The sequence below is a fragment of the Chaetura pelagica genome, unplaced genomic scaffold (genome assembly GCF_000747805.2).
Source record: "Chaetura pelagica isolate M959 unplaced genomic scaffold, ChaPel_1.0 scaffold417, whole genome shotgun sequence".
Taxonomy (NCBI): Eukaryota; Metazoa; Chordata; class Aves; order Apodiformes; family Apodidae; genus Chaetura; species Chaetura pelagica.
Genome location: NW_009953966.1, coordinates 6,342 through 33,924, shown reverse-complemented (window position 1 = coordinate 33,924; position 27,583 = coordinate 6,342). Strand labels below are relative to the sequence as shown.

General features: G+C 36.5%; 1 protein-coding gene across 1 annotated transcript in view; it reads right to left on the bottom strand.

Moving 5' to 3' along the window:
- Positions 1 to 413: 413 nt before the first annotated feature.
- ANLN (anillin, actin binding protein) overlaps positions 414 to 27,583 on the bottom strand; it is a 27,772-nt gene continuing 602 nt past the window's right edge. Inside the window, exons 2-24 of the mRNA XM_010002158.1 lie at positions 22,864 to 23,017; positions 22,204 to 22,488; positions 21,450 to 21,796; positions 20,545 to 20,764; positions 19,413 to 19,606; positions 19,169 to 19,276; positions 18,555 to 18,675; positions 17,553 to 17,669; positions 16,778 to 17,004; positions 16,078 to 16,229; positions 15,635 to 15,782; positions 14,990 to 15,125; positions 14,517 to 14,699; positions 12,535 to 12,661; positions 11,591 to 11,639; positions 11,458 to 11,514; positions 10,557 to 10,595; positions 10,163 to 10,184; positions 9,102 to 9,214; positions 4,712 to 4,798; positions 3,104 to 3,211; positions 998 to 1,170; positions 414 to 582 (exon numbers count right to left, since the gene is read on the bottom strand). Coding sequence (XP_010000460.1) covers positions 459 to 582; positions 998 to 1,170; positions 3,104 to 3,211; positions 4,712 to 4,798; positions 9,102 to 9,214; positions 10,163 to 10,184; positions 10,557 to 10,595; positions 11,458 to 11,514; positions 11,591 to 11,639; positions 12,535 to 12,661; positions 14,517 to 14,699; positions 14,990 to 15,125; positions 15,635 to 15,782; positions 16,078 to 16,229; positions 16,778 to 17,004; positions 17,553 to 17,669; positions 18,555 to 18,675; positions 19,169 to 19,276; positions 19,413 to 19,606; positions 20,545 to 20,764; positions 21,450 to 21,796; positions 22,204 to 22,488; positions 22,864 to 23,017 — 3,291 coding nt within the window. The 3' untranslated portion in view covers positions 414 to 458. The remainder of the gene's footprint in view (positions 583 to 997; positions 1,171 to 3,103; positions 3,212 to 4,711; positions 4,799 to 9,101; positions 9,215 to 10,162; positions 10,185 to 10,556; positions 10,596 to 11,457; positions 11,515 to 11,590; positions 11,640 to 12,534; positions 12,662 to 14,516; positions 14,700 to 14,989; positions 15,126 to 15,634; positions 15,783 to 16,077; positions 16,230 to 16,777; positions 17,005 to 17,552; positions 17,670 to 18,554; positions 18,676 to 19,168; positions 19,277 to 19,412; positions 19,607 to 20,544; positions 20,765 to 21,449; positions 21,797 to 22,203; positions 22,489 to 22,863; positions 23,018 to 27,583) is intronic.

The window sequence follows — 27,583 nt, the reverse complement described above, 5'->3', positions numbered from 1 at the left end:
ACAAAACAAAAAAAACACCTGACAAACCTTCCAATATTAAATCTTGTACTTCAGCATCATCCTTGTTAGAGCTCTGAGCTATCGCTTTGTTCAGGGAACTTGTAAGCTTGTTTTTCCACTAGCTTGCCCTCCTCCCGCCCTGAAGTATGATTTCCTGCAATAATGTAGCTGTTTAAAGTAGCTAAAAAAGACTTCCAAAAGAGGAGTTACATAAATATTTAGCACATTTAGAAACAGCTGATTGCTTCCTATTATACTCAAAAGCTAGGAAGTAAAAAAGCTTTAAAATTCTTATCGTGAAATAAAAATACTGCATAACAATCCTGTATAATGTTAAATACTCTCTTAGATTTAAAGCATAAGTGACCCAGAGGACTTCCCACATTTTCATTTAAGTTCTTTTTCTTTGTGTTGTTCATGTGGGTATACATGTTTACTTCGTATTTCCCTTCCAGAGTTTAAAGCTTTCCAATAGGTTTGTAGCAGGCATCAGGCTGCCACATGCGAAGGTCAACAAGGACTTGGTTGAGCTTTTGCATCCAAAGGTTACGCTCTTCTTTAGTATCAGCAGACAGCCAGTTCCTAAAAAGGCAAAGGAACCAATGGATTAGATAAGTCTTTCTCCACCTCTACTTAGTTTTCTTAAAAATGTCAAGCTGATCATCTATGAAAGCCCTGACAGCAGGGGAGAAAATAAAGTAAAAAATTACAAATATTCCAAATACTTAAAGCTACCTGGTATTTTCACTTCTGGAAAAGTGTTTACTTGTCAGAAGACTGAAATGGGACAGCAAGTCAAAATAGGACTAAAAGTGAACCAAACAGTTCATCTGTGAACCAAACATGTCATCCCAAAGTCTTAACATTTAAACAAGCTTTGCATTGGCATATCAAAGTTGTGTAGCTCCTATGTTACTAAAACTACTGCTTGAGGCAAAACACCCCTCCCACACACATACCATAACCTCCCACAACCTTTGTTATTTTACCCACTCACTTTGTAACACAGAGCGTGTCTCTACATTGGCTGACAAGGGTTTCTCTGTCATCTTCCCTCTGAGGACGGACAGTTATTAGTTCAAAAGTGTTGGGACGGGCACAGAACTCCCTGTTGGCAGGTTCAATCTGATGATTAGTGCAATTAGCCAAGTTGATCCGTCCCAAAGGATGCTGAAAGTGAAGTTATTTCATCAGTCAAGAATACTGCAGTAAAGAATAATTCTAAACATATGCTTTGACAATTTTTTGTCACATTAAATGAACTCCCTACCCCAAATCAATTACTCCATATAAAAATAGGGATTCTACTTTTGGTGTTTAAGACCCATTGCTGAAGTAAAATAATCTAGACAATGGAACATGCTCTGGCATACACATACAATACAGCTAAAAAAAAAAATCCATCCCTTGCCAAGGCTTAGGCTCTAGGAAGTCACACATTTCCTTTATTCCTTAACAAACAAACAAAAGCTTTAACTCTCAGATTCAAGAGAATTTCATAATAAATCTGAACTGATAGAGTAATGGATTCATCTTCAAACATGCAATAAAGGCACACAAATGTCACATCGTACTGCTTTGGCTCCCTCTATAGTCAATAGCTAAACTCTTTGGAAGAGCATTTCAAATTTCAAGGAAGTTCTCTTTCTGCTGATGACAGGGAGACATTCAGCTGTATGCCTGAAGTTACAGGCATTGGCTCCAGTTCTTCACACACCTACAGAATACCTCATTAGGGAAACATCACAGGCTGCTCTTAGCTTGGAGAAGTCCGCTAGTTATCATGCATGTTGACTGTACTATTCCATAGACAGTCAAAGTACATTACATTACAGTAAAAAGACAGCTCTATGTCAAGAACATTAAGAAATGTTTCATGTTGTTGATATATGTACAACCATGGGAAATTTATTGAAAAAGACATACCATGCTTTAAAGTAATCATTGCCCAATACTGGTATTTCTGAGCTACATCTATCTCTGTGATAGAACAGATACCGTGTGGGTAGGGTGAGGCATTTAATAAGAATAGTGTTTAATATTGCTATAGATGATAGTATATCAAAAGAATATAGCTGACACTTTCTCAGAAAGGTAGTAAAACAAGTCCAGAAGATGAAGAATATAATCTGAAAACAAACCAAAGTAGCTTTCTTGCAGACAAAAGCAGAATAGGAACCTTTTTTCAATTAACTTAATTTTTCTCCCCTATCTTTTATTACAGTAGGCAGAGAAGAAGGTCTTCTGATATGTTTTGGCAATGTCAACTATCAGCATATAGTCTTCCTTTCTTAGCACAGAAGAAACTAAACTTGGGCATTTGGATTGGCATAGAAAACCCAAAAGGGCCAGAGTCTGCCACAGAGTTTGGGCATGAAGGTGTTCTGCCAAAAAATAAGCAAGTGTATAATGGTAAATTGCTTAAGTGAGTCAGAAAAATCCACTTGAAAGAAACCTTTACAAGGAAATAGAAATGTTTCTATACACACTGCAAAAACAGTCTAAGGAGACAAGAAGGTTCTCCATAATGACAGATGAACCTCTGATTTGTCTCATTAGCCAGACAATAACTTAGATTTCCATGAAAGCAATTTAAAAAGCACCACTTTCAGCTATGTGGATTTGCAAGAGAACAGTGACTGCAAATAAGGTAAGTCCATAATTACAGTTATGCTTCTGCAATATTGATGGATCATCCACTCTAATTCTTTACCACAGTAAGTGTTAAAGTCGTTATTTTGTTCAAAATATAAGGCAACTAGATACAGTCTGCTTAAGAAGTGGTACAAGTCTAATCAATTTCAATTAGTCATTTGAGAAGTACAATGGAAAGACTTAAGACTAAAGAGGAAATTAACTATGGATCTTCCTCCACTCTTCCTCATTCCCACTAGATAAAATGCTGTTTCTAAGTTTGCCCTGATCTAAGTCAGACTTAAAGACCAATCCCCTCCACTCCCCAAAGCAACTTTATGAGTTTGAATCTCATCCTTTGAATATACTTACCTGTTTTAAGCCTTAACATCAGTATCATTAAGAATGAACAGCAGGCTGCGTAGGGTACTACAGAACTTTGGAATTGTGCTTTATAAAACAGCATTACCTTTCGTTTTTCATCATCGGGGTATGTCCAATAAGATATACAATTTCCAGACAGCACGCACCAGCGCCTGTGCCAGGCTCCAAATCCACTAACATCTTCAAACATTGTCTAAAATAAATAATAAATTAAAAACAGGGTAACGTTATACCTTTACCTTTGTTGGTACTCAACTATTTTTTTCTACCAGAGTGGTTCTGCAACTACAACTCTTATAGGCGTAAAGTTAAGAGAAGAAAGAAGTATACTGGGAGAGACTTCTATTAGTACAGTGTATTTATTTTGCAGATAGCATAGAAAATGGGCTTACTCTTTCATTCTCAAGTTTGCAGCCTTCTGCTCAAAATGCAGAATTTCAAATTATCAGTTTTTCATGTTGACAGTGGTAAGCATTCCCATTATTTTAAGAAAATAGAGGGTTACTTATAGCAGATATAGGATAAATGGTTCACAAAACATGCATTATCGTCACATAATTTATTACAATTAGGTAAGTCACCTGTGGTTTACAATTCAGGATTACAAGATGTTTGCCTTTTCTTCAGGCAATACTCAGGAGTCCACTCAGAAAATAAATTAGAAATTGATTTTTAAATGTTTGTGTTGGCAGTTATTTTATTGGATACAGGATTATGCCAATGTCCAACCCATTTCCTTAGGACTGGAATAGAAAATTCCAGTATCCACCTTCAATTCCTAATGCATCATGAACATGTACAGAATTTTTTCCCCAATTAATTGTATATTGTTTTTCACTATTCGCAATTTGGATTATAATATTTAATGGTGCAGGGAGTTCCCAAACCTTTACTCTGAAAAACCTTAGTATGCACATTCTTCAGCTTCTACATATTGTGCTCTAGAAGTAAATCAGCACACAAAAACATGGGACAGAAAATACCATAACTATGTGAAATGTTTGGATCTAATTAAATCTGTTTAACTTCAGTTAACTAAAGGGAAAGGAGACAGAAAGAACTGATTGAAAGACCCTGAAGAAAATCTGATGTCTCAAAATACCAAAATAACAGTAAGTGTTCATGTTTTGCAGAGCTATTTTCATAGCACATTTAGTGCCATCTGCTGGACAACAGCTCTATCCACTAGGCACAAGCATCAGGGCACTTTCTAAGTCAGGTTTTAGAGATAAAACTGCTTAAGATGTTTCTCAGAAGAACCCTATCACTTCATTGTAAGTCGAAGACTCTGAAGACAGTGAAAAAATCTCTTACAAGGGAGAACTTTTTTTTTACTACACAAGAAAAATTCAAGATGTTCAGTAAAATTTCTGGCTGAGAAATTAGTACCTCATCCCTTGTAACATATTATTTCACGAGAAGGTTAACTAAAGTCCAGAATAACAAATGAACAGTGCTTAGAAGAAAAAGATATACAAACCCCTAAAAGTCAGTTTTAATGTAGCCATGTTTAAAAGATAAACTAGGAAAGTTTTGAGGTCTGATTCTGAGAGGGGGAAAAAAGAAAACAAAACCCAAACAAGCCAGTTTTGACCTTCACAGTCACTACAAACACGTCTCTGAAGTTTAAATAGTGACTACATTTAATAGGGCCTGTACTTTGCAAGGAAGCAATGTGAAGTTAATACCTTACCAAGAACCCTTTCTCCTCCACAGAACAGTCCACTTGGCATTTTAACTTCAGATATATATGACCTTCCAAAGGAGACAAAAAGGGAACCTGCAAAAAGTAAAAAAAATTAGTCATTTAATTTTGACACCTCTCACTCTACCAGTTCAAGCAAGCTATCCGCACCAGAATGTTAGTATTACCCTGTTCTTGGGACCTTCAGCCAGAAAGAGCAGTCTCAAGCAAGACAGTAATAATCACTTTTTGTTTCAAGTTCACTTAGAAGATTTTCAAGAGTTATTTGCTGATTAGTTTGCTCAAGACATGCTTCTATGTAGAAAAACAGGCACTCCAAGCATGGTTAAAAACAACACCAGGCACCAGCCTGCATCCTATAAGCTTCTGTCTCAGTTTTGCATTAAGCTATTTAGAAAATACCAAAGTGGGCTTATGCAAGGTTGGTATTTGGATGCCATAAGCATTTTTGACAGATTCTGATGTAGTAGTGCCTACTTAGATAAATATTTGTAGAAAAAAACCTAGAAGGGAAAAATGTAATTAAAGCAGTTCTTCCCAGCTAGCACTCCTGGCGTTTAATACCTGTGTTAAGTAATTTTTAACAGAAGAGGCTCCAAGACTTATCTTCTACCACTGAAAAAAAGTAGCTTAGTAGTACCAGAGGTCAGTTCAATTGCTATTTGATATTCAAGAATTTTGAGGTGCAACCTGTGACAAGAGCTGCCTTTGGACTTCCCCCAGTCCCTCCACACATAGCATCCCATTAAATTGAGAGCTTCCACCACTACTGTCAAGTAATTGCATGTCTTTTCCACAGTGAAGCTAAGAGACAAAGTGCTAACTCAACAAGGAAATGATGATGTGCAGGGCATTCTACATAACATATTTCACTGCCAATCTGAGTAATAAATACTGTAAGAATCTTGGAAAAAAATCTGAAACATTGTCTTACTAGAAAAACAAGAAATGTTGACGGTGCTGCTGAAGTACAAAGAAAGAACTGTTTTCCAGGCAACAGGCATGTGTACACAATGACAAAGTAGCTTTTAGAGCCATAGAATCAATGGCAATCAAGCAGAATTAAATTTTGTTATTAGTAAGATGAAGAAGAGTAACCTTCAGCAGTAAAGGGTGCATGTAGGTACATAACACCAAAATAGATGTTGTGGTTAGAATGTGACTGCCTTTGAATTATAGTCATAGTACATCTCCTTCATAGACACAAGAAGGTGATCAAATCAGTTTTACACATTTCACCAACTCAACTAAGACAGTATGCAGGGCTTGCTTGTGTGCTTAGCCCCACAACAGAGCACAGCAACATTTTGAGCACCAGGTAGGAGTCTGAATGATCATTTGAGAAGAATAGTAAAATGTTTGCACATAATAGAAGGAAATTGCATCAGTCCTGGATTTTTATCAGCAGAGACAACTATAACCCTACATGCTCCACCAGGGAATGTTTTTTTATATCCTGCCTAACCACACTAGAATCCATTTCTGAAATAGAGCATCAAGGATGTTTGGCCAATTCCCCAAGTCAAATTAGAAAAGAATAGAAAAACCACAAACTTATATCAAAGGAAGAATCTACTTTGTGGATTATGAAGTTCACCAGTGAAGAGCTGTGACAGTAATACAAAAAGGATGTATAACAAACAGAATGTATCAGTTATGCAGAGCCTGTAATCCTATTACTAATTACTAAAGCAGGTCTCAAACACCATCATGTACACAAAATGAGAAAATACTACACTGTAGTCAGCACTATATCCTTTTCAAAGCCAAGTGGAGCAGAGGTGGTGGAAAGGGAACAATTTGTTGAATATTCAGCCAGATGAAGAGAAAAGTATAACCCATGACTAAGCTAGCTTGCATTCTGGTGTGGTCATCTACCATAAGAAGTTGGCTTACTGTCATAAAAATATATCTGTAAAAATAGGAGATTTTCGATTACAAATAGGAGCTGATAAATAATAAAATTTTCACCTGCTTAATTTTGAGAGGAAATATATGTCAAGTTACCTAAAACATTTCTCCTGAGGGATTCAAGTTAGCTACTAAAACTAGTTGCAGAGATTAAAGACCAATTATTTATTTTAAGCCTGTCAATTTACATAATTCCCAGAGGAAAAAAAAGTATATGCTAAGCAAAATATTTTTATTGCACATTTGTGTACAAGAACCTCACTTTTTGATGTGTGAAGTACTTTCAAAACTATACTTCTTTGGATTGCTTTTTGTTTAAAAAACAATGGTCTTGAGAGGTCTTGACAGAAAAAGGTCTCGACAGAGTAAGAAACAAGATATTTTGTTCCTGAGTAATTTTAATGTTCTTTAGTACACCAAGTTGGCTTAAACCAATATCTAGACCAAGAGCTATTTTTCCCTGATCCTATATCAGAGTGCCTGATTCAATGTTCTGTATAGTTTATCAAGAAGTCAGCTCAAATTTCCTGACTAACAGTCTCTTGAGACATTGATTTATTTTGAAGAAAACCCCTCCCTTGGTGATCTAGGAAGATTAGACAAATGTGAGTCAAGGAAAAACCCTAGGTGGCCTAAATAACTGAGGTCTAGCAGCAAAAGATGAGGAGCAGAATTTTGCAAATCTTAAAGGCTCCTAACATCTTTAGTTAGTAAATCATTATAAGCATTTTCTTAGAAGGAAAATTAAAAAAATAAATACTGCAAAAAGGCCAGGCAGACACAAGCAACATGCACTAGGAAGCAGTTTCCTGTTTTAAGTTACAAACTAAATGGTCATAGCAACCTTGTCCCGGAACATATAGCCCAAGAGTTCATTTTCTTCCCACTCAAATTTTATCTAGGGAAAAAAGAAACATGCTCAATGCAATTAGTGTAAAGTTAAGGGTTAAAAAAAAAAAATTGAAACAGTTACACATGAGTACATTTTGATTCTTTCTACCCTAAATTTTAACAGTGCATATAAAAGGGAAGAAAGAAACAAAAAAACCCATTGTGACAGCAGTTTGTTCTGTATTAGAAGTGCCCAGAGCAAAGTAAAAAGCAGCTGCTTAGTACAGCCACAGGCCAAGTCAAAACTAAAGCTTTATAGAGGTGATAAGTTAACAAAAAAAATGTTAACTGACAAAAAAACGGAATTCTTATTCACGATTGTTGATGTTCATGCTTTGGAAAGTTTAACCAAGTGATGTTTTCTTTGAAATTCTAGTTACTAGTCCAGTGTCCTGTCCTAAAGTGTAAACTAAAAGAGACCAAACCAAAATTGCTGAATGTAATTAAAAGCTGACTCCCACAACTCCGAGAGAAAGGGTTTTCCAATAACCAAGCTGTACATAAGATTTCTACACATAGGTTTGGTTAAGAGGAACATTTATGCCGAAGAACTAAGGCAGATATTTCCGAAGTCCACATAGTAACAGCAGTGCCAATTGAACAATTAAGCTCTGTGAACTGTTTCAGTAAAGGAGTCTGCTTCTATTTACAAAAAAGTGAAAGTTATAGAAAGCAAGTCGAGATCACAGTGGTGTTTTTTTTTAATCTTGTGCACAAACACAATCAATTCTGGTTATCTCCTCTCTTATCAGCAGCTATAATTGCAATGCTACTATAATCACAATAAGACTTAATTAGCCAAGAGAAAAATTTATTCTTATGCTGCTGTTTAGATAGATAAAGCTGTAATTTAGTACTACCATACGCATTAGTAGCTTTTGAATTAATTTATCTTAGGATAGCTGCTGGCACAAATGACTATTAAAATGGGTCTGAGGTATAAGACAAGGTCAGATTACAGTGTATTTTTTAAATTTCTAATGGTAAGAGCCAATAAACATCCTTCTTAGATGACTAATGATATCAATCTCAAAATTGACTCTTTCAAAAAAACTGATAGTTCACTTCTAGGGATTTAATTAGGATATGAAACTTATCTGTACTCAAACCACAATATTTAAGTCAATTAAATGCAGACCACTTCAAATACTTCATTATCATTAAAACACTCTAAATGTCTTAGTGATAACTGAAAGATTGTAAGAGCAATGAACAAAATTAAGACCATGTACAGAAATGCCAACTGCATACATTGTTGTCGGTGAAAGCAAATCAATAATCAAATACCTTTATATTTGCATAACTATACCTTACATTGAGCTACAGAAAGGAAAGAACACCTGGCATAATAACCCAAGTCTTTATCTGTTGTATCTCAAAAGTCCATTTCAGGCATATGAAATTAAATTAGTATCAACCATTACACATAAATTATATATACACACACACGGGAATAACATGCATGTGAACTTGCTTCATGTGTAGGATGGTAATTTCATCTGAAAACATTAAACCAGACTCATTCATTTTTCTAGTACTAATTACCTTTGGAGTCACAACCAACATTTTCTATTACCTTGTCCAATGCAAATTTGACATTTCCTACAGAAGACAGCGTTAGTTTGTGGGATCCAACAAGGATGAAATTTGTGGTGCGTACAGCGTTTGGACCACTTGGACTGGCCATGGCTGTGGAGAAAAAAGTTAAAGTCAAGTTGTAACACAATACACACTCAGGAGTGCTCTAAAGCTTAGAAATGCTTTATTTGTTCTACTGTATGCATGCCCTACTCAGTACTGCATGAGACGGACTCTGCAGTGCACATTCAGACAGAATCTTTGTACACACCATTGCTCTTCAGTAGATCTCTTTTTCCAGTAAGAAGTTTTGAAATTCTCACAAAGGAGAAGACAAACCATTTTAAAAAGTCTCACAGGGACAACGGTACCCTAGGGCACACTACAAAGCACCCATGCCCTCTTGTAGGAACTTGACTTCCTATCTCAACTTCTCAGCGAAATCCTACAGTCTTCCAGAATTTCTATGTCTGTGGTCCTCTTTGCACTTATATCAACAGAAACAAGCACTATAGCTCAAGCACAGGAATCTGACTAGTTGCAAGTGAGGTAGATGTTCCAGAGTTATTAATTAGCTCCTTTTGCTGCAATTTCCACTAAAGCTAGCTCAAGTATCTCATACAGTCATCAGACAAGTATATAACACATTTTTATGTGGCCAGAAAAACAGATACTGTTCTTCTCCCTCAAGAGTAAAAAAAAATATAAACATGTTAAGAACACTACACAAGCAATGCTTCAAAATCTGCTGATACTTTTATTTGCTCTGTATTGCTTTGGGCACATCAGACTTAAGTTCAGAATCTTAAAACTTGAGTTCACCTTTTCAGGAAAGGAATGTAAGCCACAAGCATATTATACCAGATACTAATTTTGATTTTGTGATTAAACATAACAGTAATTCAGATATAAACAAAGGGGCAATTTTGGGCTAGGAAACTGTGTATAATTCTGTGTATATTACTTCCAAATTATCACCTGACAATTATTATTTATGGTATTCTACCTCAGACAGAAAGTGTTACTCATCTTAGCATAAAATGTTTAGATTTTACTTACCTGGAGTAAGGAGGCTGCTTTTCTAGAAAGAGAGAGATAAACAAAACCTTATTGGAAAAGTAATTTCTGACAATCTCTATAGAAGACTAAAGCTAGGTTAGAAAGAAGCTAGATATTAAATACTTTAAAATAAAAAACCCAAAACAAACCTAAAAATAGCTTGAAAAGGAAGTCTAAGTAAACATGTATTAACTGCATATTTCTGCCATTACATATTTAGAGCTGTTACCTATTTCTTAAGCTGATTGGCTGAAGATTTTGGCAGAAAGCTGGACAGTTTCAAGTAAGGGAAACAAAGAGCCTGCTATGGGCACAGCCTTATTCAGTGTGAGAATACGGTCTTTGGAGAAGTAGTCATAACCAGATCTTGTTACAACATTATATTCATACTTACAGAAGTAATAGATGTTAATAATCTCTTTGGAGTAATAACCTACAAAAGAATATAAGAAGTTAAATGTGTTTGTTACTAAAATCACATTAGCATGAAAATCAGAAAAGGAATCTACTGAAGACTTATCACCTAAATCAATTTTTAACGTATACTAGTTGTTGTTAGAAGCAAGCCTTGTTTTTTGAACCTAGATGAATTGTAACATTTTGAGAAGGAATGTTACATATGAAAGAAATCTTTACCACAGAAAAGTTCACATATGCATAAACTCAGTATGGAGAGCAAGTGTCTAAAAAAGCCATAGTAGATCTTTTCCCTTCTTTTAACAGGGCTTCAAAGTTACATTTGCTTCTTAAAGAGTTAACAATACAGGCACAAACACTTGAAATGTGCAGTTTATCCAAGCTGAAATATTTATGCCCAAGAAGTTATTAAAATATATGCTTTAAAAATAAACAACTAGTGATTTCACTTGACACTGGGAAGAAATGAAAGTGTTGCAGCTGATCACGAGAACCTTTGAGACAAAGCAGACTGCAGGGTAGGGCATGTTGACTGGTGTAGTTTAAACAAAATGAAGAATAATGGCCCTAAATCATTATCAGAAGCCCCACACCTAATAAATATTTGCAAAGCATAGCATTTTGCAGAACTAGTATGACTCTTTTTTCCTTCCTTTCCAATATATTTCACACTCAACCAAGTGCTGCAGGTCCAGTCTACTAATAGCTGCAGAACTCCATAGTCCATCTGTCACTGCAGATGTTCCAAGAAAGAACAAGGAGAGTAGAAGCAAGCAACAGATTGTCTAAGACTATTAGTCAGTTCTCCCTGAACACTGCAGTCTTCTTAGTGTACCTTCTCTTGAAATACAGCATCCTGGTTCTCATGTTTCATTTACCTTGGATTTATTTGCCTTTTTCCTTTTATCAGTGCTTGGAACTTCTTTTCTCTGCACCTGTAAGGCAAGAAGGTATTAATAAAGTACAACACATTCTCCCTAATGCACCCTTTTGACAGAAAGTGATACATACCAAACTGTAAACTTCTATATTTATTTCAAAGTCGTTTGACACATCATGCCTAAAAGGGAGGATTGGGAAAAATAAGTTTAAAAAAGACTGAAGAAAAAAAAAAATAAGTTTTTTTTGTTTTTAAGGTTACTTATTACTTCTTCTGTCCTTTCACTCTTCAAAACTCACCAGAGAACAGCTAGGAGCAGCTAGGTTCTACTCAAAAGCAGCTTAGACACAGTGCTGACTAACAGCTTACCTATTATTCTTAAGTCAGAGCTCGTTCCTGCAGGTAAATAGGACTGAGATTCACTGCTATAAAAATATTGTCCAGTGCAAGCAGCATTGCAGCTTTTAAGACCTGAGTGTATTATATCAAGATACTTTCTAGAGCGAAAGGGGAGGCTGGGCAAGCAGCAGAGAGACTGCATCTACCATTTCTCAAATTTCATCTTTCAGTTCACTGCTGATATACATATTCCTAAACAGAGATCGTTTTTTGAATAAACAGCTTTAAGTGAAAATTCCAATTGGATTGGACTTCTAAAAAAGTGACCTTGCTTATTTATTAAGACTTTTACTAACAACCAATTGAATTCACAGCATCTTTTTAGCTTTAAGAGTACTATCTTTTAAAGACACCAAAAAGCTATATAAAAAGTTAGTTGATGCAAAACAAAAACACATCTCAGGCAGAGCAATCCATCTGTCATTGCAGGTGTTCCAGGGGAGCGCAAAAGCAGAAAAAGAAGAGACAAAGTAGCTGATAGATGGTAGAGCAAGACTAGAGTGCTCTTTTGAGAGAAGTGCATCCCAGCTATTTCTTGAAGCAGGAAATTGTCATACCACAAGATCTCTCCATACTTGTTTACAGAATATGATATCCTTATGTGAAGATTTTAAACATTATGTGAGTGCCCTGATCAGAGCTGAAACTGGTTGCAAAACAGTTTCTTTATACTTACATAGTGAATGTTGTGGTAAAAGTAAGAGCATCTCCATTCAGGGAGTTGGCAGTACTTGCTAATGGAGTTGCAACCATGTTTTCTGCTCCAGATCTCAATATTATTACATAGTAGTAATTTGCTGCTTCTGTAAATACATATCAGATGTCTATTAGCCAGAGGTGTCTTAAGTATCTAAAAACCCTCAAGTACTGTATTGCCGTTAAACACACCTGTTACATCTCACTTTAGCACTTGATTATAGTAAAGATTTTCTCATAAAGTTACTCTTCAAACAAGTTTTTTTTTTTCTTACTTTGTCCACTACTAAGATTGCCTATACAGGATTCACAACTGCATTACTGCCTGGGGCATCTCAGGCCAGACCTACAGTACCCAAGTGCATGAGAGGTGAGATTGATAATTTTCAGTCAGATTCAGCAGCTAATCTCAGTGTCTTAGACTTTGTTGCTACTCACTAGGCCTGTCAGCTTAACTATACATCAGCTTTCACTAGTGCACATTCTTACTCGGTTATTCAGGCAACTGATTTCCCTAACTTTTCACTTAAGGGGAAAACAAGGAAAGATGACCACAAAAGCACATCTCAACAGTGTGCAGGAGATGATTTGGAGCTTGTGGAGCAAGTTTATGAACAGTAAAGCAAAAGAATTAAATAGCATCACACCAAGTTAAAACAAAACAAAACAAAAACAAACCACAACAAAACAAAAGTTTGAGCAAAAAAAAAAACCAAAAACAAACCACAACAAAAGTTTGAGTGCTCTGTTGTGCAGGACAAATCACAGCCAGCTTTCTGAATAACTGGCAAAGACTCCAGCAAGCACTGATCTGTACTCTTTATACTTGAGATTCTCTTCAGAGATGAAAGTGATTAATAGAGCCTGTTCTGGTGCATAATGTATAGCAAAATGCTGCATTTCCAGAATACGGGTTTGATGACAAAGAGTTCACAGTTGTTTGTTTGCACCATTTGGTTGCAAGAATTACCTAGAGTAACTAAACTTATTTTGTAACCATTTGAGAGGCTATCCCATAACAGAAATACATTGTCTCACACAACAAGAATTGTAACATGTTGGGGAGTTAAATTAGGTCAGATATTCACATTTACGTTCTTGACTATGTTTTTTCTTAAGCATCTAAAAAACACACTTTACATTTCATAGAACAGTTTAAACAAAAAGCCAAGAAAGACTACATATGAATTAATTAGAAGTTTTAACAGACTTGATTCGATCACTTTTGTCCTCAAGTTTTAGTGAGGCGAGAAGCAGGAACCTTTTAGAAGAATCCAGCTACACTCATTCTGTGACATTATGTAAGATAGCACTGGTTATTGTGGGCTTGCAGATTCTTTAATAAACTACATGACACAGAAGCTTACTGTGTTCCAGGATAGGTCTCTAGACATACAAAGAAATATTACCAGATGTTGTTCTGGAACAAAAGAAGAAACAAAACCACATTTTTAACTTTACTGGCTTAAATATGACAAGTTAATGGAAGACTTGTCTTTGAAAATTAAAGTATTTTGGGATGTTAACAGAAGGACTAAAAAAAAAAAAGCTTAATTAGCATTTCAGAACACCACAAAGGTCAGAATTAATATAATGATATTTAGTACTAGATTTGCATCCATTAAAAAAATTCAAGGCAGCCAGAAAGAAGACAACCTGAGGTACAAAAATCTACTATCTCCCCAACAGGTCAGAGAGCCACATGAAGACATTTAAGACTGTCTGGGAAATTTGTGCTAAGTTTCTTGAACATCACAAGCCAGAAAACAATGCAACTAAAATGACCAGGGAAAATACCAAAAACCAAAAAGCAGATCAAATATATATTATTGCTAGTTTTTTATTGCCCCAGAGTTCTGAGAAACACCAATACAGAAGATAAAATTCCAAGGAGAAAAAGCAACCTAGAAATGCACATAGACTAGATAGGGAAAAAGTAATGCTTTCAGCTGTTATTTTTACCTGGCTTTTGAACTGTACCGCATACAAAGTCTGCTTTTAGAGGTAGACGCATTTCTGAAATTGAAACAGATCCCCTGGATGGAGCAAATTCAGTGGATGTAGAAGCAGCTTTATTTCTTCTATTGTGAGGTCCCTCACTCTTCAGTTTATTCAGTTCTTCCAATAAAGCAGTTCTCTTCTCAGCTGCACAGAGAAATTGATTAATTATAGGTATAGCTCAGAAAAAAGTAGTTCTGCTTTTTCTGTAAAATGCAACAGAAATGTTAATCATCTTTCAGAATAGCAGGCACAAAAAAGAAAAATATCATTTTGTCTGTAGAAGCTGAGACAGAACAGGTATCATTCTTTCCTGTTTTCCAGGCAAAAAAACCAAACATTTACAAGGTGGCATAATAAACACATCACCAGAATTCATCAATTCTTCTTCAAGTGTTAATGGCAAATAATTCAACTTGAGTCTAAAAAAAACCTACTTGCAAGGAGAAGAAGTCTCTCTGCCTCTGCTTCCTCCTGTGACCCTTTTCCATGTTCCTCATCAAAACAGCAGTTCAGAGCTTGACTGGCTTGATGAATCACTGTCTGCTGCATGTTGATCTCGTTATTCAGCTCCTAGAGTAAATCAGTAGCAAAAATAATTAGAAAAGAGTTATTTACTGTTACATTCAAACAACGAAATACCACAAGATTAACGTATTTTGCTAAACTTCAGAAAAGTCAAACAAGTTAGAAGTAAACTACAACAATCTTGCAGTTTAATGTTACTTCTGCAACAGAATAGTCCAGCACAACTCTTTTTGACCTCAGACACAATTTAAACATAGTGGGGAGTGAATGGCTTCCATGTTTGTATGCTCCATACTCAATCTAGTCTTGCTTCACCAGCAGTTAACCAGAAATTCCATAGCGTAGGTGAAAGAGTCACTAGTGAAGATCAGAGTATCATCTACTCTAAGTATATAGTTATGAATTCTGCCTAATTAAAAGGCAGTAATAAGATGTTTAGCATAAAGAATATAATTACACAGATCTAAGCAGTAGTTTGAAGTCCTGGGCATTCACAGGGAAAATTAAGCAAGGGAATAGTAAATTAAAAAAAAAAGTAAAAGTGTATGAGGTACCTGCATTTTCTTTTTTATATTTACTTGCTCAGATGGACCATTCTTTTTCATTTCTAGTTTGGAAGCAACATCTTCTTTGCGAACAATGATTTGCCTTATTGAAGGACGATCGGTTTCTTTAAATCTCTGAGATCTATATGCATCAATGCTTTAAAAAGAGGAAATGCCATTAAATGTTTCACAGGTGTGCCAAAGTTTTTTCTATATATACACACACGTATCAGGTATTGATGTTTTCCAACTTTCCTAAATGGCTTTAGGAAAGCCATTTTAAATTTGAGCAACATAAAACTACACAGAGACAACCTCTGATAAAAGCTGAGACTGTGGAAAAAAAGCTTTGTTTGTAGTCTAAGCAGTATGCCTCACTAGAAGAGTTTTAAAAGCCAGACTCTTGATTTTCACATTTACAGAATCAAATGTGGGGGGTTTGTGTTTATTACCTATATGGAAGGTTGCGATCTTCTGACATAGAACCAATACTGTCTCCAGATTCCGCCCTGGGGACTCTAGTCCTTTGGAACTTCTCAGACTTCAGACTTACATCACTGATACTGCTACCTTCACCAACTGACCTACAAGGAGAAACAAAGGCCTGGGGAGAAAAAAAGGTTATATTACAGATATCTGTCTACATTAATCATGTGTTTCTTCACCTTTATTTGTTTTGTGATTACATATAAGCAGTACATTTGGAGGTTCCTTGAGACTATTAAGTATTATATACCATAACTATTTCCTAAGATATGGAGCAAGCTATTTATTTCTTTTAAAGACACCAATACATCACTGAAATAAAGATTTCACCCTTAGTTTCCAAACAGTTAAATAATTACTTTTCTTCAGATTTTCATAAATAACTACCTAATTGAGTGCATGTATACCACTGGAAGTCCAGCATAAGTAATAGATGTACATATTCAGGCTTGATTAAGAAGTTGAACCACTTGTTTAGCAGAGCATCCAATATGCTATGCTGTTTACAGAGGAAAATAACTTTACCTCATTGTGTTTTAATTCACAAAATGTCTTCTGTAACTTGTCTATTTGCCCAAGTATCACAATACAAAGTATCACTGTTCACAAGCAAATTTTACATCTGCATGATAAACAAGTCCTTCCCCATCTCCTAATAACTCTCACCTCTGAACCAACAGATTCCACTAGAGGGGTTAACAGAGACATGGATGAAATATTCAGTGACTCTTCCTGCTCATCCTCATCACTTTCACCTTCCAGGCTCATGCTCATTTCTTTCTTCAGCTTTTCTATGTCTGAACCATCCTCTTCAAGAATTTCAAAAATTTCATTTATCACTTTTGAGCTATTCATCTCATCATCCACACTCATTTCAATTTCATATACTTCATCTGAAGAGAGAGGTAATATTAGAAGTAGCAACATGGGGACTAAAGTTTTCATTCTCATGAAATGAACAGAAAGATGTTAATAGATAAGCCAACTGTTTCTGCTCTTCAAGGAAGCTTGATTAAAAAGCACTTATTATAGTAAGGAATATAGAACCCTAAAGTATACTTCCATCTGTATTTTGTTATCACATATACTGCATAATTGATACAGAGAATTAGAAGATGCATTGTTAGACAAGTTTCAACATTCTAGTTCAAACAGGTCTGAAACTGAACTGCAATTCCTATAGCAGAGCAGTAATTTCTGTCCTTTCCCAATAAACTTAAATATCAGTGTTTTAATATTCCTTGAAGACTTGAGTGTCAAGAGAAAAGTGTGATGATAAAAGAAGTTTCCCAATTTGTTTTATATAAACTTAATTCCAAAACACAAAAGTGCCAGCAGATGTACGGTGAATTCATTGTTCAGACTTGAAGGATATTAACAACAGCTGAACAAATGGCAACAGATAGCTAAGTGCATTAATATACATCTATTCAATACAAACCTTTTGGTTTCTCAGCAACTTGTTCCAGTTTTGAGACAGACATTGCTTTTACAGGGCTCTTTGACTCAGTGATCTTCAGAGGACTGGGTTTATCATTCTCTTCATGGTTAGTAGCATCTAGGCAGTTTGTGAAAAAGAAGTCACTGAGGATTATGTCTAATCTTAGAAATTTTAAATTTTAATTTTAAATTTTTAATTTTTTTTAGTTATTAAATTTCAAAAGTTTTATAATATAGCTGACAACTTCCAAAAATTGCACTAGATTAAGTATACTAGTTAGCTTGTTGTAAAAAAAAAAAACAAAAACAACAACCCACTAGAACACATACCCTCCACAACCCACACAGCTAGATTCCCTTCTTCTAAACAGAAAACCAACATCACAAGAAACAATGCTGAAACCACAGTAGAATGCAGTCACTCAAGAGCAAAAAGGGAAAATGTAACTATCAAAAAGCCAGCACATCCAACACAACGCAAGAGCAGGATATCAACCAGTTTCTCTAAAAACATATTCGATGGTCAGTTTGCCTGTAATGTTTCTAAGAAGTGTTAACTAAGTTCACTCCTTTTTCACAGGGAACTGGAGGCTACTACACTCAGTAAGCACCAGAAAGGATGTCATAAGCATCTCAATTCTTATCATGTGCCCTACTAGAAGAATCAATACCATATGGGGATACTGAGGTGGAAAGATTTCCTTCCCTCAGTATAACTTAAATCTATAACTGACAATTCTCATTCACTCCCCCTACCCTTAACATACATGAAAGTATGAAACATGGTAAACCCACTGAGAAACAAAATGGCAGTCTGCTTTGGCAATCTTTGAAGTGGTACAGGAGTGCAGAGTATTATCCTTGTACAAGTAGATTTAGACAAATCAGTAACCACAGGGTCCAGTTCTATACATCAGTACTACTAGCCTCTCTATCAGCTCATGGAAGTTATGGCAGCACTTCAGTCCAGTATGAGCCACAGGTGAACAGTGACAGTTCTTACCTGAAGCCTCCACCCTAGGAGACTTCGCTGGCTGGTCACTTGCTGATGTCTCTTCTGCTGATCCAAGAGCAGTGGCATCTGAACTAGGAGGACGTTTTGGACTAGCCTGAGATTGGCTTTCCTGACAAAAATAAAAGTACAGTGCATTCAGGGGATAATATTCAAAGAGACTGAAACAACTGCCAGAAACACATACATGTGAATACTTGCTAGGAAAAAGAGGTTGCATACCCAATATGACGGAGAATCCTGTTTATTTAATGTAAGAAATTCAGCTGAAAACTATATTACTGTTTGTGTGAGGAGCTCTCTTTTGTTTTTGAAGTTACAGAATATAAAAAAGGCATACTTATCATCAAAAAATAAATAAATCAATAGGTTTAAAGCAATATCACTTGTCTCTTAACCAAGTCTGTGGGAGAAAAAAAAATATTAATTTCTTAATAATCATTACTTGACAAGTACTTGACAACTTGACAAGTGGTCTTGCAAAGCCTGGGCATTCCCAAAGCACAGGGTTTTATCTTTTAATTTGGATATTTACCTCTGTGTTCAGAACACATTAAACCAATTCACAGCTTATTAACTTTTTATACATGGAAGTAAGACGTTACCATTTTAGCTTCTGGAGGTTTTATTTTGGAACTTTCACTTTTCTCCGCACTCCACAGATTTCCCCTATCAAACCTGCCGCGAAGGCATGCAAGTTCTCGTTCACGTTCCTAAACAAAGAAAGAATGGGGAAAAGTTGACAGCTTTAAGGTGTCAGAACATTTCAGACTGCTCAGATAGGTGCAGAACAGCAAGACTTATAAGTGCCCAAGCTTATAAACAAGCTATGAATGTAGCAAGTCATACCTGCTTAAGCTGAAGAGCTAAACTGGCAGTAGAGGAATTTTCATTTTGCTTGAGAAGCCTTTCCTGGATTGTCCTTGTATTTGGGGTAACAATGGGTGTTCTGCACCCTGGAGTATTCGTAGCAGGACTCCGTGCACTACGCTCTTGGCAGCGCTCCCCAAAGCGTTCCAGGAAGGGCTTAATTCCTGATCCCCCTACAAAGACAATTGTTTTGTCATGAAAGAAACTCTCAAAAAACACAGAAAGAAATCACCAAAACTTTGCATCCTGTTAGAAGTTCTCAGTGAGGCAAATAAGCCTTCTCCTTTGCAGGTCTTACTCCACTGAACTTTATATAAACTAAACCTGAAGTGTAGATCACCACAGTAGAACACTGAATTTAATAAAGCAGCAAGTCAGAGCAAATATATGTCCTGCTCTTACTAAAGGCCACATGTGATCCACCATTTATACCCATTTGACTTGTCTACATTTCCTCTACAACCATCCTCACTTGCATCCTTCATGTAAATAAATATTTTAGTACATAAAGTGGATACATTATTTGGCATCCACCGCACTTGACTGAGTTTGTCTTTTATTGTCAACGTATCCAAGAGATACAATTGCTTTACTGGCCATAAATTCAACGAGTTCAGGCTGTTAGTCCAAGTTTCTGACTCAACAAACATTTGAATGTAAAACTAGGGACAACCACTTGTTTTTATATCAGTGCTACCCCTCAAAAAATGGTCACTTTTAAAGTTAGAGCATATATGTAGCAATTAGCTTTGATTTCTTCTAACATACGCAGACTGTATATTGGATACACACAGTATTGAACAATTTAAAAGAAGCTTTGAATAGTCTCAGCTAATGCTAACAAGATACATTTTCACATACAGAGAGAAGTCAGATTGATTTTTCTCTCCAAAGTTACTAAAACCATGTCCAAGAAAATGCCCCGGCAAAATATGGAAGCTGTACAATTTATAATAATTGTTGCAGAATTCTTGAGGATGTTACTCAGGTTACAGCAAGAAATAGGCATTATCTGATATATTACCATAAATTCTTAACTAATATCTAGTTTTCAACACAGGATGCACGTCTAATTTGAATGAACATTTATTGAAGTTGCAAAACAGCTTACCTGGTGTTGTGGGTTTACCCTTAGGATCAAGTTGCACATGTGTTCCTTTGACTGGCTCCTCTTTGGACTGAACTGGTTGAGGCAAAGTTGATTTTGCTGTTTGTGCACGCTTTTCAGTTTTCTGAGGGCTGCAGGGATTCTCTTTTAGCGGTTGTTGTACTTCAGATTCCTTAGAACAGGGAACAGTAGCTCTTGAGGATTGTGTGAAATTATTTAGATCCTTAACAAGGGAAAAAGGAACAACATTAAAATGAGACTGTCAGTTCTCATTCTCTCAAGAGGAAAAAGAATGAAAGCATTCTGCATAGCATACTGTCACATAATATACCTATTCCATCAACAATAAAAAAAGTTGAGAACAAGTGTTAAGCTTTTTGTAGATTTTTATCCATTTCAAATTATTTCAGCATTTGACTCCAGGTGTTTTTGCCAGCTACTTTAGGTATTTTCCCATGTTTCTCTGAACAAGACTGCACATGACAGATATTGCCATTTCATAAATGGCATAAATCAAACAACAGGTATCTGTTCTACTGATTTCAACACTATGATTGAATTTTTATACAGTAATAATATTTACAATTTAAGTCAATCAACTATACAAAGTTAGAAACCCAGTGATTCTGTAAGAAGCCCAACTCAGACAGTCAAAAGAGCAGCAAGCAATATTTTGACAACTTTTACAAGACTTAAAAAACACACTCGGCACTAAGTCTCAAACAAATGTTTCTAAGCTGTTTCAGGTCTACTATTAGAAAAGGCACATCTAGGATTGCAATAAAGCAAAAGTTGTAAACAGACTAAGATCATTCACATCAAACATTTGAATTCAGATTAAACAGTTAGGAGTAAACACTTGCCTCCAAAACTCAAATTTTTAATCAGCAACTAAATCAGACACTCACCGCTACCTTTGAGTTTGTTGGTTTATTAATAGAAGCCTCAACAAGCCTTTGAGAACAGGATGCAGCTTCCTGCTTTACACTGCTACTATTGATTCTAGCAGATGCTCCACTTGTAGTGGACAATTTGGATAAACAAGTAGTACCAGGCTGTTGTTGTGCATTGTTTTGCTTTGCAGATGGATGACTTAGGTCATCTTCCCAGGAACCAATTGTAGCAGCAAGGTTAGCTAAACGGCCTCTTCTCCCAATAGGGGTGTCACTTGCCAGGGCATTAGATGTCTGCTTAGGTGGAGAAACAGACAAATCTTTTGACTGGAGAGGAGACAGAGAAACACATTCAGAAGGATCTGTAAAAAAAAGAAAATACATTTATTTGGCTAATAAAAGAGAGATATATTTGCATTTTTTGCATTTTGCTATATGTTGAGTTTATCAACAGGTAGACAATCTTACCATCAACAGAATCAAGCTACTAGCTCTGAAGGCATCGAGCCTAATCAAGTTAAACTAAAGCTCATTGCAAAGCAGCTTGCTAGTTTTACATCACTGCTGTCATGAGCAAGGCATTACACTAGTAGGGAAAATTTTCATAAAATTAAGCCATAGTCAAGAGTTTCATTACATGAAACCTTTACTGGTGCTAAGAATTCTTTATGAAAATATTAGCATTCACACACAACATGTTATCTTTGGATAGGAAACTTCATAAACAAACACTGAAAAACATCAATACTGCTTAGCAAGGGAAACATACCCTCACTATCCCAGCAGCGTCGCTGTTCTGCCAGTTTCTGCATACTTGATTTGATTGAAAGGGCTGCAGGAGCTTCTGATTCAGTGTTTGCTTTTTGTTTCTCAAGAGGCTGAACCAATGAAGTCCTGTTAGAAGCAGCTACATGCAGCTCTGTAGTCTTCTCAGAAGAATGATGACTTGTGGAACTTGAAGGAACGGGCTGTATGTTCTCCAAAATAGAAGCTTGAGTCTCCATACTGTTAGGGCAGAGCCTCTTTGACGGTGATGGCTTTGTTCCAGGTTTCACTGTACAGGTCAGAGCATTCAAGCAAATTATCAGTATTGAAACAATTTAAAATATTTGTTGAGACAGCACAAAACTGTGATGTTATTATTTACAAATACTCTGAGATACCCCTCCCAAAAACCTGTCCTTCTCAAATTTAACCAATGACAAGGAATTATACAATTCTTTTTAAACAGCTTACTAATTACTTAGAGCAACTGCTCTCAGGTTAAGCTAAACATTAGCCATATTCATTCCCAGGGGTCAGGTAGCTGCATCCAACACTGGTTAATTTAAGAAAAACTCTAAGGATTTTTACTTGTCCTTAGGGAAAAAAAAAAAGAGATGGTACTAGTATTAAAAAAAAATAATCTTTAATAAACTTGTAAAAGTACCTTCTTCACCAGGAAGAGGTGCCTGGTTACTGGTTTCCAACAAAGGCTCTCTGACCCTCTTGGTCTGCATTGTGGGTCTCATTCCCATCTTGGGTCGCTCAGCCATTTTCTTCTGCAGGTTCTCTCGCCTGGCACGGGTTCTTTCAAGGAGTTTCTGAGCAGGCAATAAAATCATGCCTTACTACACATTTCTACCAGTGTGTCTATTAGTAATAGTTCAAATTAAAAGTGTTTTGACTTAATATGGCATACGTTAAGATCCATAATACCAATAATTTATAGTGAAGGCTACATTAAGACAAACGCAGCTTTCTATCTAACCACAAACCAATCTACTTTAATTCAAAGCAACAGAAATATTCAGTCCTTTTTGCTGGCTGCTAATCCCCTCCTGAAAGCAGAATGAACAAAACAGGTTCTCTACACTGCCAACTACATGTTTTTTTCTGTGTACCTCCTTATTCCTCACTGTGATAACCCCTAATCTTGGTACTTTGATTTCACTCTTGCCATACCACAGCTTCTCTTTTAAAGCAAGTACCTGCTAAATAAAAGGTAGCTCATACTGCAGCATGTTCCAAGCTACCTTCTTGCTATCTGGCCAGCCAGTACAAGTTTGCAAGTTGTCTGAAGTTCTTCGGCCTTCCAGAGGGACAAGAGGCTGCAGCATTCTCTTCACAGAGGCAATGGTTTGGATCTTTTCCCCCTAGCCACAAGCTTTCATGAAAACCATAGAAGCCGTCAAGTTTGAGACCCCTATTCTTTTATTAAGAGGTAAAGCTAGCCAGCAGATTCCTAGGTTCCAGTCATTAAATCAACTAGTGTCTCTCATTAGCTTGGTTTTCCAAGGAAACCAGGCTAAAGAGACACAAACAAAGGCTAAATAAAAAATAATAACAAAAATGAAAGGTTTCTATAGAGCCTGAAGTAGTCAGAAGTGTTTTAAAGTAATTACTTTCTGTTACTAAGAATCCCACCTGACAGTCTTGAACTGCCAAGTTAGTAGGTTTTTTTGACATGTTGGTAAAGCATATGGTCAAGTCATCCAATTGGCACTAACCCTCTAACAAATTAAACAACATTGAAGCAATTGCCAAGTGGTCATGAAAAATGAAACATTAAACACGTAGCTGATAACATTTAAAAATGTTGCTATTACACTTTCTAAATAAAAAGTTGGATTTCTCTTCCTCAAGCTTAAATTTTAAGATTGTTATAACTAGTTATCTTAATAAACAGGCTATTTATCACAATATATCTATATAAAGATATACCAAATAAGCTACTTAACAACATTCTCTTTCATTCCTTACCCATTGGAAGTTTGAGTACTATGATCATATTCCATAAAAAAATAAGCTTTAGTAAGTGTTCCACACTAGTAGAAAGTGACTCATTACCTCATCCGAGTTTGAAATATGTGATTTTTATCATTTTTTTAAGTACATCATTCATAAATCATTAGCAGTCAGTTTGGTCACATCTAAAGGACACTTAATTACTCCTTTGACCTAGGTTATAAGGCTCTTTGAAACAAGAAATTGTGTGATTGAACTAATGGCCTTTGAAGGGAAGCATATAAACTGCACTTGTTTGGTTGCACATAAATTATTGTGAGAACTGTGCCAGCCATTATCTGTCCTGTTGCACAGCAATTAAATACACATTTCGCATTTTTTACTGTCTAAGGCTGAAGCCTGACACAATGTTCCATTGTAGGGCAACACAGGACAAATGGAATTTCAATTTCAACAGTTTTTTGTGAAAGCTAAAATCAGCTTCTTCAACTTCCATACAAGAGGAGAAATTTTTTGGGGGGTCAGAAAAAGGGGACATATGAAATGCCATGAGTGACTTCATTGCAAGTTCTGTGCTAATTGTGTCCCCAAGTCAAGCTTCCCTATTTCAGCCTTCAAAACAAAGAGCTACAAAACACAGGTAATAACCACATAAATCAGATCTTAAAGGCTACACTAACTGTTCTTCTTGCACAAAGTTGAGCATAACTCCAACAACAGTATTCCTACAGTTCTATCCAGATGTAATCGCATTCCTTTCTGTTTTGTCAGTTCACTAAAATGGAGTTTCAGTTGTTACAAATAGGATGCCACTTCCCAAGAATGCATGCCTCTCTTGGTGAACTCCAGCTCCTATTGGCTTTTTGTATCTCAAGTTTTCCATGCAACTGTCATAATTCAAACTCTGCTATTACACATGATGAGTAAGCCAGTCACCAGAACTTGTGACTTATTTTTCAAGTTCAGCAGCAGGGTGTTTGCTTCAAGTACTTTTTCAAAGTGTTCCAACAAGAGCCAAAGTTTCAAAGCAGGACATAACAATTTCATTTTATCTAAGAACCCGAAAACTACTAAGTCACAGTTAAAGGATCATGGTTTGCATTGCAAAAGCACCTTCTAAAAATGGGAAAAGGCCTTCACACTTAAAACATTGACGAAAAATCCTGCTTTTAAAAACCATATTTTAAAGTACATATTCAGCAGCATTAGAGAAGATACTCAGGCCCACATGTGATTACAAGAATTTGTTCTACCTTGCTTTGCTAGCAGAATGCAGTAAAGGGAGAATATGACATTGAAGGAACAGTTAACTTTAAACTTCACATAAGAAAATTTTCCCTGGACTAACTGCATCAGTTATTTCTCTTTAGTTATTCTCCATGCTAGGAAACCATACTTTACTCTCAGAACAATAGTAAGTACTTTAAAGTACAAAATAACCTAGACTATTTCTAATATTCTGTAGCCTTTTGCCCAAGAAAGCTAGATTATACAATCAGCTGTAAACTGCAAGTCAGAAACAGTACATTCATTGTGATTTTAAGAAGTATCCATTGCAACATCTCCTCAGTGTGTTCTGTATTAATAATTTGGTTGAGATTAAAAAGGTTATTAGCTTTTGCTTGTAAGATTAATTTAAAAAAACCATTGATTCAGAACCATCTGATTCTAAAGCATTCCTGAATCTTATAGCAAGATTAACTTGAGCTTAAATTCAGTGAGACCAGAATAAAATATGTTACTGTAAAGTGGTCAGCAAACACCAAAGTAACAGCATCGTTTGGCCAACTGAGGCTCAAATTACGTTGTTTTAAAGAATCAAAACTCAGAAGGACTCACCAGTTTCCTGCAAATAACAGAACACAGTAATTTGTATACGAAGATTATTTGAAAGCTGTTAAGCTAGGGAAAGTTTACTAAAAGAAAAAAAAAAAATTCAGAACATAAATACTTCTTAGTAGGTGGTAAAAAGCTTTCTTTTCAGAAAACTTTTTTTCAGGCAAGTTTTAAAACTTCAATACTACTACCTTAATATTGGTCAGATCTTTACACACTAGTGGAATGTCCTCCAACATTCTTGATAAGGTATCATTTTAGGCACTCTGCAATACTAGCTAAAATTTGAATGAAGTTTACTCTGAGGAGTGGCCCCACAACCGGTCATAGCTTTTCAAAGTCAGTTATCTACAAGAAGGGTGTGTTGAGGTTGGAATACCTCCCAGCATGTGAAACCATTGCAAAGCCATTTTAAACTTGATTCAGCCAGTAGTCTGGATTTGAAGTTTACTTAAGACTAGTTAGTTCATGCCGCTCACTACCAATTAAGGAAGGAGGTTTTAGATGTTTATACTTGGCAAGCCTTTACACGGGTTTAGGGTAAACCTGCTCTGGCATAACCAGATCAACACCGTATTTTAATTTTTTCCAAAAAAATCTGCACAGTCACCTTTTTCAGGTACTCAATTTATTTTAACTCAATTTGATTTTATATTTTTTCCAAAGGAAGAAGGTAGTGCTTCATCAATTCATTTGATTTGGATTTTTTTTCAAGAAGTTCAGGTTTTTGCTTAAGCAGGCTCTGGATGGAAGACCATTTTTAATATAACATTTCTCAAAGCAGTTAAAAGGCAGCTCACAACTTTACATCTGTCACACAAAATCCGAGTACACCATAGAATCTTTAAGAAGCTTCCAATCTTCATTCGAATTCAATTGAATCACTTCCACTCGTTTTGTTATAATTTCCCCTCTGTAAAACTCCAGCACACATGCAAATCCACTCTAAAAAAACCTGACTTCTTCCTTTTTAAAAAAAAAGAGAAACTGTGCCTGCCAATGAAAGTGACCGACCACAGGGAGCAAAAATGTCAAGAAGGACACATTTTTAATCAGATGGCGGCTGCTCTGGGCAAACTTCACACTGAGCCTTCAGATATGACAGGCACAATGTGTGTCGATACCACTCCCATGAGCTTCCAGCCTCCCTTCCGTTTCAGCCGAAAATCTGATCTGCCAGACGAGCGTGAAAGGCAAGCAGTGAAGAGCTAGGCAATGCAGCCGAGCACCAGCCGCGTTTAGAAAAGGTTCCCTCCTCTCCAAGCCCTTGCACGAACAATCCCTCCGTCCTTCTTCTGGAAGGGACCTGACGCCCCACAACCTCCTGGGCAGCTGCGTGGCTGGAGGCACCAACACGAGCCGGGCGAGGGGGCAGAGAGTCCCCCCGTGGCAGGGAAAAGAGGCTCGCTATGAGCCCACGAACCCCGGGTAAGGTGAAGGCGGATGAGAGGTGCTGACAGCCCCTTCGCCTGGGCCTGCGGGACACGACCATGCTCCCAGAGCGCGGCCGCAAGGAGCAGCTGCCCCGCAGACCCCGGCCGGCCCTGCGGCCCCCCGCGCTGACAACTCGCCCCGATGGAGCCCCA